This window comes from Lathyrus oleraceus, chromosome 4, assembly GCF_024323335.1.
Source record: "Lathyrus oleraceus cultivar Zhongwan6 chromosome 4, CAAS_Psat_ZW6_1.0, whole genome shotgun sequence".
In the NCBI taxonomy this organism is placed as follows: domain Eukaryota; kingdom Viridiplantae; phylum Streptophyta; class Magnoliopsida; order Fabales; family Fabaceae; genus Lathyrus; species Lathyrus oleraceus.
The window spans coordinates 40,892,974-40,913,255 of record NC_066582.1 but is presented as its reverse complement, the minus strand read 5'-3'; the positions used below and the strand labels follow the sequence as shown (position 1 = coordinate 40,913,255).

At 36.5% G+C, this 20,282-nt stretch overlaps 1 protein-coding gene across 3 annotated transcripts; it reads left to right on the top strand.

The window, feature by feature from the left end:
- Positions 1-1,039: 1,039 nt before the first annotated feature.
- Positions 1,040-6,890, top strand: LOC127138727 (uncharacterized). 3 transcript variants are annotated; one of them, XM_051065230.1, is made up of 5 exons: positions 1,040-4,971; positions 5,582-6,061; positions 6,276-6,339; positions 6,445-6,516; positions 6,621-6,890. In XM_051065230.1, the coding sequence occupies exon 1, from the start codon at positions 1,163-1,165 to the stop codon at positions 4,922-4,924; it is 3,762 nt and encodes a 1,253-aa protein (XP_050921187.1). In that variant the 5' UTR covers positions 1,040-1,162; the 3' UTR covers positions 4,925-4,971; positions 5,582-6,061; positions 6,276-6,339; positions 6,445-6,516; positions 6,621-6,890. The 3 variants fall into 3 exon arrangements, with proteins under 3 accessions (XP_050921187.1, XP_050921185.1, XP_050921186.1); XM_051065228.1 differs by having other exon boundaries at positions 6,445-6,890; XM_051065229.1 differs by lacking the exon at positions 5,582-6,061 and having other exon boundaries at positions 6,445-6,890.
- Positions 6,891-20,282: the final 13,392 nt, after the last annotated feature.

The window sequence follows — 20,282 nt, the reverse complement described above, 5'->3', positions numbered from 1 at the left end:
GTCACAACGAAGTTATGCAAAGGAAAAAAAAGGACCGCCCAAACAGCACCCGCATTCGAACCGAAATGGATACGACAAACAAAATGGTTAGATTATGTAGTTCATGCCGTCAGCCAGGTCACAATCGTACTAACTGCCCTAGTGTTGGAATGAGCACAACCAAATAAATTCACATGTACCTCTGTTGTAATATATGAAAAACTAAATTTATTTCATATTATAAGTTTGTGAGGAGATACCATTACATAAACAACAACACAAACAATTAAAATCACTACAATACAATAACTAAGCGATTACAACTATCAAAACAACAACACAAACATGTAATGCACCATTCTATGAACGTCTCAGTCAGTCTTAATATCCATCCATTCACGCACTTCTCCATATTGGTTGGACGTGGACACAAGCCATTGGATTCTTCTAATCCTTTCATCATCTCCAATTTTTATATCTAACTAACTATTCAACGTCCGATTAAGACGTTCAAACGAATCTATATTCCAAAGTCGAATCTTTATCGGAGACGCAACGACGAAAAATATTAAATCGATATTTCGCTTGTGAATGTATTTAGACATGGTTAAAACTTAAAAACTTGAAGAAGAGTGAAGTTGAATGAAAAAAAATGTGGTTATAAGATAAGAGTTGTGCGAAAAATATTGCATCCAGGACGATATTTATATAGAAGAGCCATAAAATACATGCGTCAAAGGGCTAGGCGCCTCACATGTCAAAGACATGTAGGCGCCAGAGGCATTGATGCTTCTTCATGAGTCAAATACATGCGCCAGAGACATTGACACCTCTTCATGAGACTTCCAAAGCATGCGTCTCTCAACCTGGCGCCTCCACCTAATGCAAAATGGATGCCCCAGTTCATCGGCGCATTTATTTTAAAAGGTGGTTATTTTAGATTTTTTTTTAAATAATGATTATTTTAGAATTTTTAAAAAAATAATGGTTATTTAAAAAAAAAATTCTATAGAACTAAAACCAAAGTATAACATTTACATAGTGATTATTTTCGTATTTCCGTTCATTTACCTATGTAACCGCAAAATCATTTTCAACCAAAAAAAGACGTAATATTACTCTTCCTCAATCACCTCCTGAAAATACATATCTAGGGTTTTAGAACCCAAACCGAAGTAGAACCATGGCTTCCGATGACGAGATTGAGAAGACGCAAGAAGAGCGCAAAAAGTTGGAGAAGCAACTCGCCTCTCTCACTGAACTCACCTTCGACACCGATCTCTATGGCGCAAGCGATAAAGACTCATACCTCACTTCAATCCCCGCTACCGAGTACGACGAGAATCTCGACGCAGATAACGAGGCTGCTCGCAAAATGCCTTCATACACCGCCCCCAAATCCGTCTTGAAAGACATGCCTTCCGCCGGTAATGATGCTGAGGAGACCCGATTCGGAAAGCCTCAGAGAATTATTGATAGGGAAGATGATTACCGTAGGCGTAGGTTGAACCAGCTTCTTTCGCCGGATAGGCATGATGCTTTTGCTGCTGGAGAGAAGACGCCGGATCCGTCGGTGAGGACTTATGCTGATATTATGAGAGAGGAAGCGTTGAAGAGAGAGAAGGAGGAGACTTTGAGGGCTATTTCGAAGAAGAAGAAGGAAGAGGAGGAAGCTGGACCGGAGAAGGCTCAGCAGCAACAGCAGAAGAGGAGGAACAGGTGGGATCAATCTCAGGATGAAGGCGGTGCTAAGAAGGCTAAGACTTCGGATTGGGATGCTCCTGATGCCACGACGCCGGGCCGGTGGGATGCGACTCCGACACCTGGGAGAGTTATTGATGCTACTCCGGGGAGGAGGAATAGGTGGGATGAGACTCCGACGCCGGGGAGGTTGGTTGATTCCGATGCTACTCCTGGCGGTGTTACACCTGGCGCTACACCTGGTGCAACTACTTGGGATTCAACTCCTAAGTTGCCTGGAATGGCTACTCCAACTCCTAAGAGACAAAGATCAAGGTGGGATGAAACGCCTGCTACTATGGGAAGTGCAACTCCGTTACCTGGTGCTACTCCTGCTGGTGCTTATACACCTGGTGTTACTCCTGTTGGTGGTGTTGAATTGGCTACTCCTACTCCTGGTGCTTTACAAGGTTCGTTCACTCCCGAGCAGTATAATTTGTTGAGGTGGGAGAGAGATATTGAAGAGAGGAATCGTCCTTTGACTGATGAGGAGCTTGATGCTATGTTTCCACAAGAAGGGTATAAGGTTTTGGACCCTCCTGCTTCTTATGTGCCAATTAGAACTCCTGCAAGGAAGCTTCTTGCTACGCCTACGCCTATGGGGACTCCACTTTATCAAATTCCCGAAGAGAATCGTGGTCAGCAGTTTGATGTACCCAAGGAAGCTCCTGGTGGTTTGCCTTTCATGAAGCCTGAGGATTATCAGTATTTTGGGGCTTTGTTGAATGAAGAAAATGAAGAGGAATTGACTCCAGATGAGCAGAAAGAGAGAAAGATTATGAAGCTTCTGCTTAAAGTGAAGAACGGTACACCCCCACAAAGGAAAACAGCTTTGAGGCAGCTAACTGATAAGGCTCGTGAGTTTGGCGCTGGACCTTTGTTTAACCGAATTCTTCCGTTGCTTATGCAACCTACTTTGGAGGACCAGGAAAGACATCTTTTGGTTAAGGTAATTGATAGAGTTCTTTATAAATTGGACGAATTGGTTCGCCCTTACGTGCATAAGATTCTTGTTGTTATTGAGCCCCTTTTGATTGATGAAGACTATTATGCTCGTGTTGAGGGGAGGGAAATAATATCTAATCTCAGTAAAGCTGCTGGCCTGGCTACTATGATTGCTGCCATGAGGCCTGACATAGATAACATTGATGAATATGTTAGGAATACTACTGCTAGAGCTTTCAGTGTTGTTGCATCTGCTCTTGGTATACCTGCTTTATTGCCATTCTTGAAGGCTGTTTGTCAGAGTAAGAAATCTTGGCAAGCTCGGCACACTGGGATTAAGATTGTGCAGCAGATTGCCATTTTAATTGGCTGCGCTGTGTTGCCCCATCTGAGATCTCTTGTGGAAATTATAGAGCATGGTTTGAGTGATGAGAATCAGAAGGTAAGGACGATCACTGCACTGTCTCTTGCCGCTCTTGCCGAAGCTGCTGCTCCTTATGGTATTGAAAGTTTTGACTCGGTGTTGAAGCCTCTGTGGAAGGGTATTAGGCAACACCGCGGTAAGGTGCTGGCTGCGTTTTTGAAGGCAATTGGGTTTATCATTCCATTGATGGAAGCCTTATATGCCAGCTACTATACTAAGGAAGTCATGCTTATTCTGATTCGGGAGTTTCAGTCACCCGATGAAGAAATGAAGAAAATTGTTCTGAAAGTGGTGAAGCAGTGTGTGAGCACTGAGGGTGTGGAAGCTGAGTATATTAGAACTGATATCCTCCCTGAGTTTTTCAGAAATTTCTGGGTTAGGAGGATGGCTTTGGATAGAAGAAACTACAAGCAACTTGTGGAGACGACAGTTGAGATAGCAAACAAGGTCGGTGTTGCTGATATTGTTGGAAGAATTGTTGAAGATCTTAAAGATGAGAGTGAACCTTACAGGCGAATGGTCATGGAAACTATTGAAAAGGTCGTCACTAACTTAGGATCATCTGATATAGATCCACGGTTGGAAGAGCTTTTGATTGATGGTATTCTTTATGCCTTCCAAGAGCAGACCAGTGATGATGCTAATGTAATGCTTAATGGGTTTGGAGCAGTTGTAAATTCACTCGGGCAGAGAGTAAAACCATATCTTCCTCAGATTTGTGGTACCATCAAGTGGAGGTTGAACAATAAAAGTGCAAAGGTGAGGCAGCAAGCAGCAGACCTCATTTCGAGGATTGCTGTTGTCATGAAGCAATGCCATGAGGAACAATTGATGGGTCATCTTGGTGTTGTCTTGTATGAGTATCTTGGAGAAGAGTATCCAGAAGTTCTTGGTTCAATTCTGGGTGCTCTCAAGTCGATTGTTAATGTTATTGGTATGACGAAGATGACTCCGCCTATTAAGGATTTGCTTCCCAGGCTGACTCCAATCTTGAAGAATAGGCATGAGAAAGTCCAGGAGAACTGTATCGACCTTGTGGGTAGGATTGCTGATCGTGGGGCTGAGTTTGTACCTGCCAGGGAATGGATGAGGATTTGTTTTGAGCTTCTTGAGATGCTTAAGGCACACAAGAAGGGAATTCGTAGAGCTACTGTCAACACTTTCGGATATATTGCGAAAGCCATCGGACCACAGGATGTCCTTGCAACTCTATTGAATAATCTCAAAGTGCAGGAGAGGCAGAATCGTGTATGCACTACTGTGGCCATTGCTATTGTTGCAGAAACGTGTTCACCGTTCACAGTTTTGCCAGCACTGATGAATGAGTATCGTGTGCCAGAGCTTAATGTGCAAAATGGTGTGCTCAAGTCTCTTTCTTTCCTCTTTGAGTATATAGGCGAAATGGGAAAGGACTACATCTATGCTGTGACTCCTTTGCTTGAGGATGCTCTTATGGACAGGGATTTGGTTCATAGGCAGACAGCTGCATCTGCTGTGAAGCACATGGCACTGGGAGTGGCTGGTTTGGGTTGTGAGGATGCGCTGGTCCATTTGCTGAACTATGTCTGGCCAAACATATTTGAAACATCTCCACATGTGATAAATGCTGTGATGGAAGCCATTGAAGGGATGCGGGTAGCCTTGGGTGCTGCTGTTGTTCTTAATTACTGTCTCCAAGGATTGTTCCACCCTGCTCGAAAAGTTAGGGAAGTGTATTGGAAGATTTATAACTCACTGTATATTGGAGCTCAGGACGCTCTTGTTGCAGCATACCCTTCTCTAGAGGATGAGCACAGCAATGTTTACAGTAGATCAGAGTTGATGATGTTTATTTAGATTACAATTTAGACAAATGAGAACTTTTGTTAGACATCAATGGATTGGTAAGTTCTCTCTGAATTGTAGTATTTTGACTGCCTAACCTTAATGCATCTTTCACTTTTCTATGCAAAATTGTTCTAATGTGCTGAGTGTTATTTTTGTTTATCTGAAATCAAACGACTGTGGAATCTGTGTATGTAATAACTTGTATATTACTTTGATTATCTTAAATTGAATTGCTGTTGAAAGAATAAAGTGTATGAAATTGCTTATTTGTTACTTTGATTTGATTTGATTTGATTTGATTTGATTGCATGGAGTTAGAGGTGTGATCGGGAGAAAAAGGTACTAAAGTTGGAATGGCACTCTTAAATATGTTACTATGGCATCCATGATTTCGTTCTGTTTTGCATTTCTTGTTGTCTTGATTGTGTTCTATATTTCTGGTTTTGACTTCCGAGTCTTTCAAAGCAAGCATTTCTACAATAAAACTTTGACCAACAAATATTGAACCAATCCATTAATAGCATGATTGTTACATATTGCTATGATATAGTAATTACCTTGATGCCATAATTACATATCAAACTCTACCAGCAAACAATTTTCTTTGCAAACATGTATATTTGAACTGCAGACCTTTCACATGTTGTTCTTTTGTCAAAATTCAAGGATATTCTACATGACACTGCTAGATTCATCCATCCTTGCTTCCGTCACTTTAGCTAGAGGAGTATGAATCTTGTTCAATCATTTCCTTCTCACAAGCTTCCTATTGGGAGATGCCACAAGTTTGGCAGATTCAAGCATCACTACTGTTGGAGCAGTGAAACTTTTGTTCAAAATTTTTCTTCTCACGTCTTTTTTCGAATTTGGTTATTGTTTGATTGAACAGATTTTGGGTAACTAACTGGCTTCTAAGTTTTTATTTTTGGGTTGGCTTTCCTTGTCGTGTGGGATTCCTTTATTGTCAGTTTTTTTTGGGTTGGCTGAGACATTATTAACTTGATTTTGCTTGAGGTTGACTGTGACAGAAGCAGATCAATCACTAAGTAGTGCAGGTGCGTGTTCAAGCTAATGTCTAACACCTGGGCCCTGTAGTGGTTGTTTCTGAAAACAGCAGCATCAAATGTAGCTCACTGTCCCAACCAAGTTAGTGATTAAGTTGCTTATCTAATCCTTTATGTACATAAAGTAATCCTTCTAAGGTTGGGTTGAATTCTAATCAACTTGGACAGTGAATTTCTGAGATTTCCTCTCTGAATAGTTACTCTCTATTATGTCAACATATTCACTAATGTTATTTAAGATTATTATTATTTTCCTTCCATGGCCATTGTTCTGAAAGTTTACCTTTGATCTGCAGTGGGTTAGGGATGCGTTTAGGTGCAGCAGGGACTGCCTGGCCTGCTTTCAAAATGGATGACAAGGTACTACTTTTCTCTCCCTCTCGAGTTTGGTGCCATTTCTTTGGTATGTGTTATGTAGCATTTGTTGCATAAGTCATTTATTATTATTTTATTTTATTTTTGCAGGTAGCACTGTCAGGTAACATCCTTGCTGCAGACATATGATACATAATGCCGTAATATTTTGTTGTGGAAATGGTATAATAGAATTTATAGATAGTCTACACGGTTCACTGACCTACACCTATTTTTATTTTAAATTGAAATTTGGTCTCTCTCTCTATGGCAATTTTCCGGACCAGAACTAAAAATATTGGAGTTCGAGGGATGTAATATGCTGTTGGGTCTAAGGAAAACTCGGACTTTGACGTGGGACCTCCAATAGATGATATGTTGAAAATGAATGTTCAACCATTTTTACTTTGTAGTTTCAATAACTATTATGTACTATTGAAAAGGGGAATGTTTGTTTACTCACACCTTAACTACGCCAAATTCAAGTAACAAACATGTCTGGATATTGAAATTCGTGTTTACTCGTTGCAGATATATCAAACAAACAATTTGGTCCAGGAGTTTGTCTAGATATTGAAATATGGATTAATTTCTCTTGTCACAAGCAATCTGAGAAACAATATGAAATAACATAATTTAATATAGATTTTTGTTATCCAACACAAAATATATAATATGAATATTTGTTAATTTAAATTTAACATGGTTTAGAATGTTTCATCATAGCTTTAGAATATTTATGGTAGATTCTGCGAGGGTTGCATCCATCTTGATTGGAATTTTAGTTGTGTAGTGATAAAATATACTTTACATAATACATTGATATCTGCCTTAGCTCAAATTAGACTTAATCTTCTCTTTATTATCAACCATTAGTGAATGATACCCGAGTTTAATCATTCTTCAATGGTTTGTGTAATGTTGATTCTTCACTTTTAATTTCAAATATACACGAGAGGTGTATTCTCTTTGACTCTAAATTCAAGAGGTGTATGCAATATACTTTAGATCCTTTTGGACCATACAAATATAATCTTGTCTCAAAAGGTTGGTCCGAATATTGAAACTCAAACTCACATTTCTTTTATCATGTACGAAGAATACCCATTTGGTGTCTTCGAATTCGGATTCACCCCTCATATTTCTTTTATCATGTACGAAGAATACCCATTTGGTGTCCCTGAATTCGGATTCATCCCTCTCAGCATCACATATGCACATAATACAAGCTTTATCTAAATTTTGATATCATATTTTTCCATGTTAGCATCATATACTCATAAAATATAGGGTTTGTATGGAGATTGGAATCTAGATTCTCCCATGTTAGCATCACACCATACGAGTTGACAATACATGTTTTATGGATTTGTTTTATGGCATACAAACACATCAAAATGTTAATTCTAAGATTTATACTAGTAATGTTAGATATACATTGAAACACATCAAAATGTATCTGAATTACATCCATGACAATAACTAACTAACATCCAAAAAATGTGTGACTACCTAAATGCATCGTAAGATAAAAACTAAAATCTATTAAAAAATGTGTCACCGTCTAAACCTATGAGTGGTTCTGCCTTTGATTTTCCTGATTTGATCTTTTTCATTATTGTTCAATTTAGAAAACTCTTCCATTCTATTCAAAAAAGTATTCAACTAAGCTTTAACTTATTTTGCGGAAGATGTCCACTCAAGGGATGTCCGTGATATAAGACTTCATGGTTTCAAATAAACTTGAACAAAATATTGTGATTTTAAAAGTCATTCAATATACATAATGCGTCAAGCTGGATTTTAAGGTGGGTCACTTCGAAGTGGAAAAAATAATTTCAAGAAACCACATTTTTTCAGACCAATACACACTTGGATGTATGCACTTGCTATAAGATGACTCATTTTAGGGAAATACATTCATTTTGACGTTAGTGTTGCACTGTTAAGAGAATGAATAAGAGCATTGTGAATTTCATCATATTAAACTTTTTTCTCGTATAGCCTCGTGTATGATTTTTTATGTGGCTTCAACTCTTTGATAAGATGGCGGACAAAATGTATGATCTCTCTCTCTCTCTCTCTCTCTCTCTCTCTCTCTCCCTCTCTCCCTCTCCCTCTTACCTAACAAAGTTGAAACAACGCAATAATCACAATTACCATCACTTTTAATATCTACAATCTAGTCAACGTCTCTCTCTCTCTCTCTCTCACACACACACACACACACACACATACGCACACACACATGCACACGCACACGCGCACACACACACACACACACACACACGCACACGCACACACGCACACACATGCACGCACACGCATGAACGCACACACGCGCATGCACGCACGTATGCACGCACACGCACGCACACACACACGCACACACACATACACACACACACGCACACGCACACGCACACGCACACACACGCACGTGCACGCGCATGCACGCACGCACGGACACGCGCACGCACACGCACACACACGCACACACACATGCACGCGCACACACACACACACGCATATGCACATGCACACGCACACACGCACGCACACGCATGCACACACGCACACGCACGCGCATGCACGCATACACGGACACACACACACGCACACACGCACGCACACACATGCACACACGCACACGCACGCGCATGCACGCATACACGGACACACACACACGCACACACGCACGCACGCACGCTCGCACGCACACGTACACGCACGTACGCTCGCACGCACACGCACGCGCGCGCACACACACACACACGCACACACGCACACACAGAGTTGAAACAACGCAATAATCACAATTACCATCACTTTTCATATCTATAATCTAATCAACGTGTTTGTGCATAAAAGCAAGCATTTCTTCAATATGTATCATTTTTTATAAATGTGGTGAAGTCAATGGTTTGCTGATGCGAGCACCTTTAATATAATTTATTTTGGATTGTGAATTTGGATAATCCAAATAAGGTGAGTTAACATGTTCAAAATAAGATGGAGATTGCTTGGTTGAATTGTCAATTAGTGTTAGTTTGATCTTCTTAAGAGCACCCTTAGTTTTTGTCGGCTCTGCGGGTGGTTTCATATTTGTGGTTTCTAGATAAGATATCTTCTACAAATCTTATTTGATATGAAATTTCATGTTATAATCATCTTTCAAAAATCTCTCTTGAATCAGCTCTCATTTTAACATAATACATATATCTCTTGAATCACCTCTCATTCTATCATAATAGATATAGCCGATGGATCCTCCTTGATCGAACCATCATCATCCAACTGAAGCATTTTCCTATGCATGTGTAACTCATCCATATGTATGAGTCGATCAAGTTTCATCATCTTCAAAATTATACAAGCACAAATAAGTTTTTTATGTTCTTCTAAGTGTACAACTACAATTGGAGTTATCTGTACCTATTTTCTCAACTCACACAACTTCATGATAAATAAAGTTAAATCTAGCTCAAGGTATATTACCAACCAACTATGAATATAAATTACTGTCTTTGAATTTATGTTCTAATTATGTGATACTGCAACCAAATGATGTTTGTATCTCGCTATGCTGATTTTGAGTCATTTAATTCACTAATTCATAACCCTTACACAAATCCCTTTTATTATTTATCAACTAGTTCTTAAATGTATCATGACAAGATTCAATTATATTAATTATAGTAAATCTAAAGTGTCTAACTTAATCAACCTATGCACAAACAAATTTCTCCTTCACGTAGTCTAATATAATGCCTTCAACATATTGCAAGAAATTAAGAAATTTCACGCAAGCCCTTCTACACTATATGACATATTCGACATATAACTCCTCTATAGATGAGTTTATTATAAAATTCCAGAAATCAATTATGCTTTCCAAAATCTAGTTAGTTTAACCATTTTCCCGTCTTCACTTTTAATTTGTTTAGTCCCAACCGCATGTTTAAGTCTACTTATCACATTTTTTGTTATATGATACTTGCACAATAAAACATATGATTTAGGATTTTTTTTTGCAACTGAGTTCATTAGTGCGGTATCACAATAAGTGACAATCACGTGTGGCATGTTTATTGGTCTTTCAACAATTTCTAACACACTTCCAAAGCCCATGTAACATTATCCACTTTTTCACATTCAAAAACACAAAGTTAGCTGAATAAGTAATCTTTATAGAAGTAACACCAATAATCTTCAGAAGAAGAAGACTATAATTGTTGGTCTTATATGTTGAATAAATTATCAGCACACTAGAAAAGGTGTTGAACAACTTCATGGAATCATGATGAGCCCAAAATATATCTCGAACAATTTTTTCATCTTCACACACTATTTACGTAGATACATAATGATCATCATCCTACAGTTTCAACAATGATTTCATTTCAGATATTAGGCATCTTATTGCCTTGGTTTTTTTGTTGAAAACATTGTATACTTGTCTAATATTTGAGACATTTTATGGTCTTTTCCTTTTCAAAGTGGATAGTATAACTTTGGGCTAAAAATGGTTCAACGTATGTCTGAAGCAAGTTTTTTCTCTTCAACATTAAAATGACATACAATCGGATGACCAACTAACTTATGACCTAAATTAGGATTATGTGCACCATATATCACATTAAATGTCCATTATTATTCATCTTGTGGTACCCACACAACTTAAAAGGAAACCCATATTTCCTTGTTCTAGTGTCACTGTGTTTCAACTTCTTGATAGGTTCTTTATAATGGAAAATTCTTTCACATCTCATTGTAATAAATGTCTGTCTTATATGAAAACCAGAATCCGATATCTCAATAACAATGACAAAACCTAATTTAACATCCTCTGTGCGGGCCCATGTAAGCATAGGTTCATGTAAAGTAAACTCATTTTTACTGGTAATTATTTCTGAATATAAACGTGTACAAGAATTTATTGGGGGTAATATCTGATCACCATCCTTAGATGCATTAACTTTAATAACAACACCAGGGTCTTTGATCACAACATCAAGGTGTTTTATCAAAACATCAGAGTGCACCATAACAACAATAACAAAAAAAAAGAAGAAGACAATTTTAATAAACTTTGAACGACTTTGAACTTCAATTTCCTGACCAATTCTACATGAATCTAGATTTCAATCTCCGGATTATGCGCTCATGGTAAAAAAAAGCATAATATATATATGATGATCAATGATATAAATGTACATTACCTAAAGTTCTAGATGATATTGTCCCTTTTGATATCGAAATATAGTTAAGTGTTGTTTGCAAGTGAAAATCTTGATTAAGAATGAAACCTGAAGGTTGGGCATATTAACCCGTGAGTATGAACTCTTTAGAATGAAACCTGAAGAGAACATAAATCAAATGGAAACATGATTCACCCATACCGTGAGTCATATGATGGGAAAAACATTCTCAAATGAGGAATTAGTCATAAAAATTGTTAAATGCCTAAACTGTAGTTGGCAACCCAAAGTCACTGCGATTTGTGAATCTAAGGATTTAGAGACTATGGACAAACATACTCTCTTTGGTAAATTGCATGAACATGAAATGAAACTTAAAAGACTTTCCCATATATGAAAAAGGGGGAAATAAAAACAAGAGTTTGTGATGGTGATATGACTCTTATAGTAAAAAACCTCAAAAATATTTTTGAAGAATGAGAAAAAGCAAAAAGAAGAGCAAGAAAAAGATGGTGAAAAAGCACAATTCATTCTAATGCTTTAAGTGTGGAAAAAAAGGACACATCAAATCATATTGTCCCCTATTCAAGAAAGCAAATAAAAAATTCATAAAAACTAAAAAAGAAGAAGTTATGTCGCATGGGAATATAATGATATGGAATACTTGGACGATGAAGAAGAATAAAAAGCCAACATCTGTATAATGGTAAATCATCAAGACAGCGAGGTAACTTCTCACTTCTCTTATCATGATTTATTTAGAATTTGTATAAAAAGTAACAAAATAAATGAACAAACTAGAACAAATTGTTTCTACATATAAGGATACTATATCCTCTCTTTAATATAAAAATAAAACCTTAGAAAAGGATATAGAACTCCTTAGAGAGAAACAAAAATATTATATTCAAAACTCCTCGACTTCAAATAAAGATGATGAATCTGACAAGTGCGGTAACTGTGACAATTTAAAAAATAAAATTTTTGATCTTCAAAAGACACTTGTCAAGTCCGCCAAAGGAAGAGATAACTTAAATGTCTTATTAGGGAATCAAAGAGCCTCTTAAAACAGATATGGATTAGGCTATGAACCAAATAAGAACACTAAAAGTTTTGAAAACATCTGTAAGACCAAAACCACATCTCACTGTAAAACCTTAAAATAAACTACTGTAATAAACAAGTTCACATTGTCATGTTTTGTTTCATTAAGAAAATCCATGAAAGCAAAGAAGGACATCTTCCTTCATACTTAAATCAGAAACACCGTGAACACAAAGTAATTGTTTTGTCTAAATCGGGGAATGCATATATCTCTAAAACAAAGAAGAAAAATGTTTATAAAACTAACAAGCAAGGACCCAAGATGATATGGATACCTAAAGTTAAGAACTAACATTATTTTTGTAGGAATGCTTTACAGTCTCAAACACCAAATGGTATCTTGTCAACGACTGTTCAAAGTATATGATAGGTGAGAAAACCTTATTTTTGACTTTATTTCCCAAAGAATGAGGATTTATCTACCATGGGTACAATAGTAAGGGAAAGATTCTAGGTTTTGGCACCATTGGTAAGTCCGCAAATCTAACGATTGGGGAAGTTCTCTTGGTAAAAGTACTTAAGCATAACTTACTCATCATAAGTCAATCATCTGATAAGGGTAACAATGTAACATTTAATTCTTTTGGTTACTGGGTCATAAAATCAAAATCAAATGAAACTCTATTTACTAGCTCAAGATGTGAAATACCTATACAATAAACTTAAATAAGATTCCTTTAAGTGATGTATGTCTCATAAGTAATGGAGATGAACCTTTGCTACGACGTATGAGAATATCTCATATCTACATGGACCACTTGAACATGATGGTGGTTCACAAAAGCTAATGAAGGCATATTCATAGGATATTCCACTTCTAGCAGAGATTTTAGAATCTATAAAAAGAACTATGACAACTGAAGAATCAAATCATGTTACCTAGGATGAATCTAACCCCAAACCTGTAGAAGTAAAAGTTGTTGATTGTGCATGTATTTTGGAAAAGATAAGTCAGAAGGATAATGAAGAACTGGATCAAGAGCAAAATGAAAATCAAGTCACGGAGGAAAAACTGGTTCAGAATCAAATCTCAAGCACTTCGCAAGAGCATCCAAATCTCCCAAAGGAATGGATACCTACAAAAGACCATCTCATCCAAAATGTTATTGGAGATATATCTAAGGGAGTCGCTACTCAACAACATCTCAATAAGGTCTGTAATTTTGTGGTTTTTGTTTCAAAAATTGAGCCAATAGGAATCAACAAAGTTATAGTCTAGGAACATTGGTCCTCTGCTATCGAACAAGAGTTAAATCAATTTGAACGGAACAATATTTTGGAACTCGTTCCCAAAACTTCAACTAATCTAGTAATTGGTTCCCAACGGGTCTTTCGTAACAAGCTAGATGGAGATGAAAATGTTTTAATAAATAAAGTTAGACTTGTTGCGAAGGGATACATGAAGAAATAGATTTCAATGAAACCTATAGTCTTCTGATGAAGTTTAACTTTTCCTTCCTAACGTTCTCCTTAGGGTTCCTCGTATCAGCTTCCCAGGCTTCTTACAATTTTACGTGAAAATTTTTTAAATCCCAACTTTTTATATTTATATAAAGTTAATTCATAATTTTTACCCATAACACTCCAACATTACAACTTAGCTCCACAACTTCTCTAAAAACTAAACTTTTTTCCCCATTATCAATTTTTCATAAATTATTATTTAAATTAAATAAATATTTAATTTATATAAATATTTAAGTCAAATAATTATTTAATCAAGGTCTTTATATTTTCTTCTCTTCTAACCTATTATAAAATAACTAAATTTGTCTAAGTATCCATAATAACCTTAATAATAATATTGTATTTTATTGTTCTTCAATCTTATAACTCTAGTAATTATTAAATGACTAAAATACCCTTACACACCAAATAACACAAAAATTCAAATATAACGAATGAAACACACTAATAATTAAATAAAACATTTAATTAAAAATCAGGGTGTTACGACTCTCCCCCCACTTAAAAGGATTTTCGGTCACGAAAATTACCTGGCTAAAATAGATCAGGATATGATTCCTTCATTCGACTCTCTAGTTCCCATGTCAAACTTCCCCCAGTAGGTCCTCCCCAGACCACCTTCACTAAAACAATATACTTCCCTCTGAGTTGCTTCACTTCTTGATCCTCGATCCTTATGGGCAATGCTTCAACAGTCAGATTCTCTCTCACTTGTACATCGTCCATCTGGATTATATGCGGCAGATCAGGAATGTACTTCCAGAGTTGAGACACATGGAACATATCATGCAGGTTAGAAAGGGATAACGACAATTCCACCATGTAAGCAATAACCCCCATCTCATCTTAGATGCATCACAATACACTATAAAAGGCTCTTTCGGATCTGACAATATCAATATTGACGTTGTTGTCAACCTCTTTTTCAATTCTAAAATATTCTCTTCGTACAACATGTCTGACACAAAGACTTGACCTTTTCGAGTCAATTGAGTCAAATAAATGGCTAACTTAGAAAAGCCTTCAATAAATCTTTCGAAGTTTCCATCCAACCTTAAGAAAATTCTAATCTCAATAATTAATTTTGGAGCCTCCCACTGTAGCACCGCATCTACCTTAGAAGGGTCCACCATTATACCACCACTGGAAATCACATGACCAAGAAAACTTACTTATCGCGACCAGAACTCACAATTAGATAACTTGGCATGCAACTTCATCTCTTTCAAAACAAGTAGTACAATACGAAGATGTCCAACATGATCTTCATCTAATTTAGAGTATACCAGAATATCATCAATAAACACCACTACGAATTAATATAAATAAGGATAGAAAATCCTATTCATATACTCCATAAATACACCAGGTGCATTAGATACACCAAGCAACATCATTGAGTACTCATAGCGACCATATCATTCCCTGAATGAAGTCTTTGGAATATCTTCATCCTCGACTCAAATCTAACGATCACCTGACCTCAAGGCGATCTTACTAAAAACACATGCACCCACTAACTGGTCCATAAGGTCATCGATCCTAATAGAATACTTATTCTTGATGGTGACCTTATTCAACTAACAGTAATTACACACAATCTCACATTATTTTCTTTCTTCTTCATTAATAACACCGGAGCTCCCTAAGGTGATACACTTGGTCTAACGAATTTGTTCTCAAGAAGGTCTTCTAAGTTCTAACTGAATCTCCAGTCCAACCAACTTTGAAGCAGGCATGTTATATAGTGCTATTGACATATGTCTAGTACTATGTATTAAATCCATTGTGATCTTAACTTCTCACTCTAGAGGAAAGTCACAAATATCCTCAAGAACTACATCTAAAAACTCACACATCACATGCATATCACTAGCCACAACATCATATTCCATTATCAAGGGAGTGAACATCACGAGCACCTAATCTTCCTCCCTCGATGACATCTCATCTTGACCGACGGAAAAGGAATTCAAATTTGTATGCTTTTTGGGTTCAAGAAACAACATAGTCGCAACAACATCTACTCTCTTGCAATCATCAGCCCACTGAACCAATCCTCAACACTAGAAGACCCTTAGAGAAGTAGAAGCTTATTCTCACTTGTTTTAATCCTGCTCCTGCTGGCAAGCGGTAAGAAAACAAACAAGTATCGATAGTATTTCACACACATGTCGCATACTAAGAAACAAATAGAAATCACAAAACCTGGCCGGGTGGACCGACCTACTCTAATACCACTATGTAACACCCTAATTCATGACACGACATTTAATAAAATAATACAAATAAAAATCCATAATTAGAGTATCACACATGTTTCACCATAACATAAAAACATCAAATACTGAATAGTCATGTAAAAGCAAGCAGTGGAAATAAACAAGTGTGACATAAAAGTCTTAACAACCAAAAACTCCAACATAAATAAAGCATAACACAAATAACGAATGATATCCAATCCCCAATGCTACATATCAGAGCGGCTCCTATAAGACCCTGTTATAAAAGCTAAAGAGGCATCATTCCTACCCTCTAACTCAAGCGGTTACTCCTGTACCTGATTGTCTATACTCTAAAAGAGTATATACGCCACAATAACAAATATGGGTGAGAATACACTTATAAGTAATAACGATGAAATTTAAAAACAATATGATAAATGAATATAACAATAATACTATTACATAAACATATACGCGGATACAAACACACTAAACACACTAAACACATGCAATGTTATTATTAACAAACTCTTTCACCTATATGCCCGTGGTACCATGTTTTGTGGATATCAGAGGCATGTTACTGATTTCTCCCACGGTTTTCGATCCCTTACCTGAACTGACGATCCCCACCAAATGGATCTAAGACCTGTCTCTGGTCTCTCAACTAGACCAATGATCCCACCAAATAGATATGAGTCCACCGAATAGATCGAAGTCCCACATAACTCCAATATATATGCATGCATAAGAATGCTAGTAGTCAAACAATACAGTTCGCCAAAACAAATATAAATCACCCAAAGTTATTTAAATAATTATCCACCAAAAATGGGTCTCGAGTATGAACCATATATTGCCAATAAAGGTCGTCATTTTAATCAACCGGGATTACTATACTAAAAAATGTTTTAAAAATAATTGTAATCACGTATCATCAAAAGGTAAAGTCATATTATTACCCAAAGTTCTCAACTCCTTAAAATACTCGGGGAATTTAGAATGTCTAAAAACTCATAATGCTCAAGATAACCATCGAGTATATCAAGAGTACTCTAAAGTACCCAATTACTCTAAGGGTAAGATTCACAAATGCTAATTCTACTAAGGACATAGCAGACATTTTTCCTCCAAATTACTCGAAAAGTAACCTTATAATGTCAATAATGCTCCAATCTCAGCTCAAGTGTATCCTATATTCTGATCTCCAACTCTGAACAACTCAAAAGCAACGCTGACAACTTTATAATCTCTAAGAAAATAAAATAGTACCCTTAAACTAATCAAAAAGGTAACGAAAGGTCATCGCACCCGAAATTGCTTGAAACTCTAGACCTAACTCTAAAATTGTCTCACCTCAAAATAGCACCAAATATTATAGACTTATGATAAAACTATGAAACTCTCCAGTTTGATGGTTATTTAAACCCTCTTTCAAATGAACTTAATCGTACCTCAAGAGGAGTTATAAAGCTCTAGTTCTATTCGTTTTAGTTCAGGCCTATCATGATAATTCCTGCATAAATTCTAAAACAGAATGTTTGACTTCAAAGTAGCATGAAATATTATATACTCATGATAAAATCATAAAACTCTCCATTTTGAACGATCATTAAGCCTTCTCTCTAACGCAACTAACAACATCCCAAAAGAACTTATGAAACTCAAGTTACACGTGAAATATGATGACTAACGCAAGGCTGAAATTGACCACGCCTCTGGTATAAAAGCCAATGAACTGCTAGTGTTATAGTGCCCCAAAACTCAATTTCTCTACTTCAAAAGGAAGATTATCTCATTAGTTTTTCAATGTAACTAGCGACATCTTAAACCGATTTATGAAACTCAAGTTATCCCTAAAATAAGAAGGTTAACCCCCTTCTATGGCTACCTATAATTTTCTGCATTTTTCACTTTATTGAACCGATTCAAAACTCGATTAATTCGCTCAATTGAGTCTCAACCTCCCCAACACCGAGAAGGTTAGTCATGGATAATAAGAATTCAAATTTTACAATTTTATACTCCCGCCTTATCAAAGGACTTAATAGCCAAAACCATATACTATGTAAGATTATGGTCATAGATAGACCAAATCACACATCTACCAAAAACTATGGTGATTACAAAATTGAGAATCTAACGACCAAAATAGAGTCGTTCGAATTCCTGGGGAAAAATCCCAACTAAAAAAAAAAACTGATCAAATAACATGGCATTGGATTTATACAGACCATCATAATCAACAACAATAATCAAACACAATAGAGTAAACCTACAAATAATAGCACGATAAAGAGATCATAGAGGATTTATCCCAAATCCCCTTTTTAGGTCTCAAAATAATCATACAATAATTTTTTTTATCGATTATGCCCATAGGGTTTTGCCCAAACCCTATTTGATAGAATTACACATATCATATAAATTAGGGAAAATTAGGGGAAAACAACATAAATCCCAAGACGTTAATAGGAGGAGGGTAAGGAACTCTCACTTTCCTGAATGCCTAAATCTCCCATAAGAAGACAACTCTCCCACTTACCTTGAAATTGCATAGTCTTTTGGTGTGTAAGACCCCAATTTTGACCCTAAGATCCCTCATACTATCTCATCATATGCATTAGCATTGGGATCACACCTTGGCATCCTCCTTACCCCTTGTTCATTGGGTTTGTTTTGGGAGAGATGACCAAGCACCATGTGATTGTATCATACTTGTATATTATCATTTTACTAATCAAAATACCAAAAGTATGTCTTTGTATTTCCCTAACTCTTTTGTAGGTATGGCATGATCACCATTGATCTATCAAGTTCACATCTAGGGTTTGAGACCCTCACGGCTAAGATCACAATCAAATATTGATCCATAATGTCTCAAAGCATCATATATGAGTCCCAATGATTTCTACATGTCATATTGATCAAGTATTCTTCAAGAGTTTGAAGGTGATTTGCCTGGGAAACCCTAGTTTGACTGGGTATCTTGAGTAACTTCTCCAACAAGCTATCTCACCAATTGATCAAATTTCTCAAGGGAAACTTTAAAATTCATCATCTTCTGCATATATGATCTATCATGAGACTAAAAAGCCAAGAGAATTGAAGGTTAGCAAGTTGGTTGATGGTGGTTGGTCACATGAATTCATCTGATCAAAACTGGGTCTCCCTAGACCCTATATCCTACAATTTTCACTATATTAAAATGATTCCAAGATAAAACTTACTCTAAATTAAATTCAAAACAACTTTAATGTTGAGACCTAGAGCTATTTTTGCTTGGAAAATCATTTTCTATGTTGAAACATTATAGGTCATTTTGTCTAAACCCTAATTTAAAAGTCAACTTCCCAAGGCCATAACTTGCTCAATTTTTATGAGATGAAATATTTCCAAGTTGCACAATCAAATTCAATGTGTCTACTTCAACTTTTATGTTTGGAGTGGGAGCTAATTCAACTTTTTTGAGCATGTGATATGAGGTTACATTATAGGTCACTTTTGACCTATACCATTCATCAAGTGATTTTTCCAAACTTCAAAAATGCATAACTCGATCATTTTAAATCCAAATGACATGAAATTTGTGACCATTTTGAAGGTCTTTGAGAGAGATACAACTTTGGTGAATACACTTTTCTCATTTGAAGCTCATATAAAAAGTTAAGCAAGATGGAATATTGATACATATGGCTTGACACTTAGAAAATTTTTGATATGTCAAAAATTTCCAAAGTTCCACCTCAAATTTCTTCAAGTTCCAAGCTCCAAATTAAAAAGTGTTGAACATGGAAGTTGTTCCTCTTAATCTCACCTTTCCGAAGAGCTCAAATTCATTCATTTTGGACAAGGAATGCATAGGCTACGCATGGCATGAACATGGTGTCATCACATGGCAAAGATCAAACTTCAAATCCAAATGTACACTTGCCTTGCAATCCAAGCTGAA

Bases quoted from the DNA above. Each gene is read 5' to 3' on its own strand.
- LOC127138727 (XM_051065229.1), top strand. From the start codon at position 1,163: ATGGCTTCCGATGACGAGATTGAGAAGACGCAAGAAGAGCGCAAAAAG.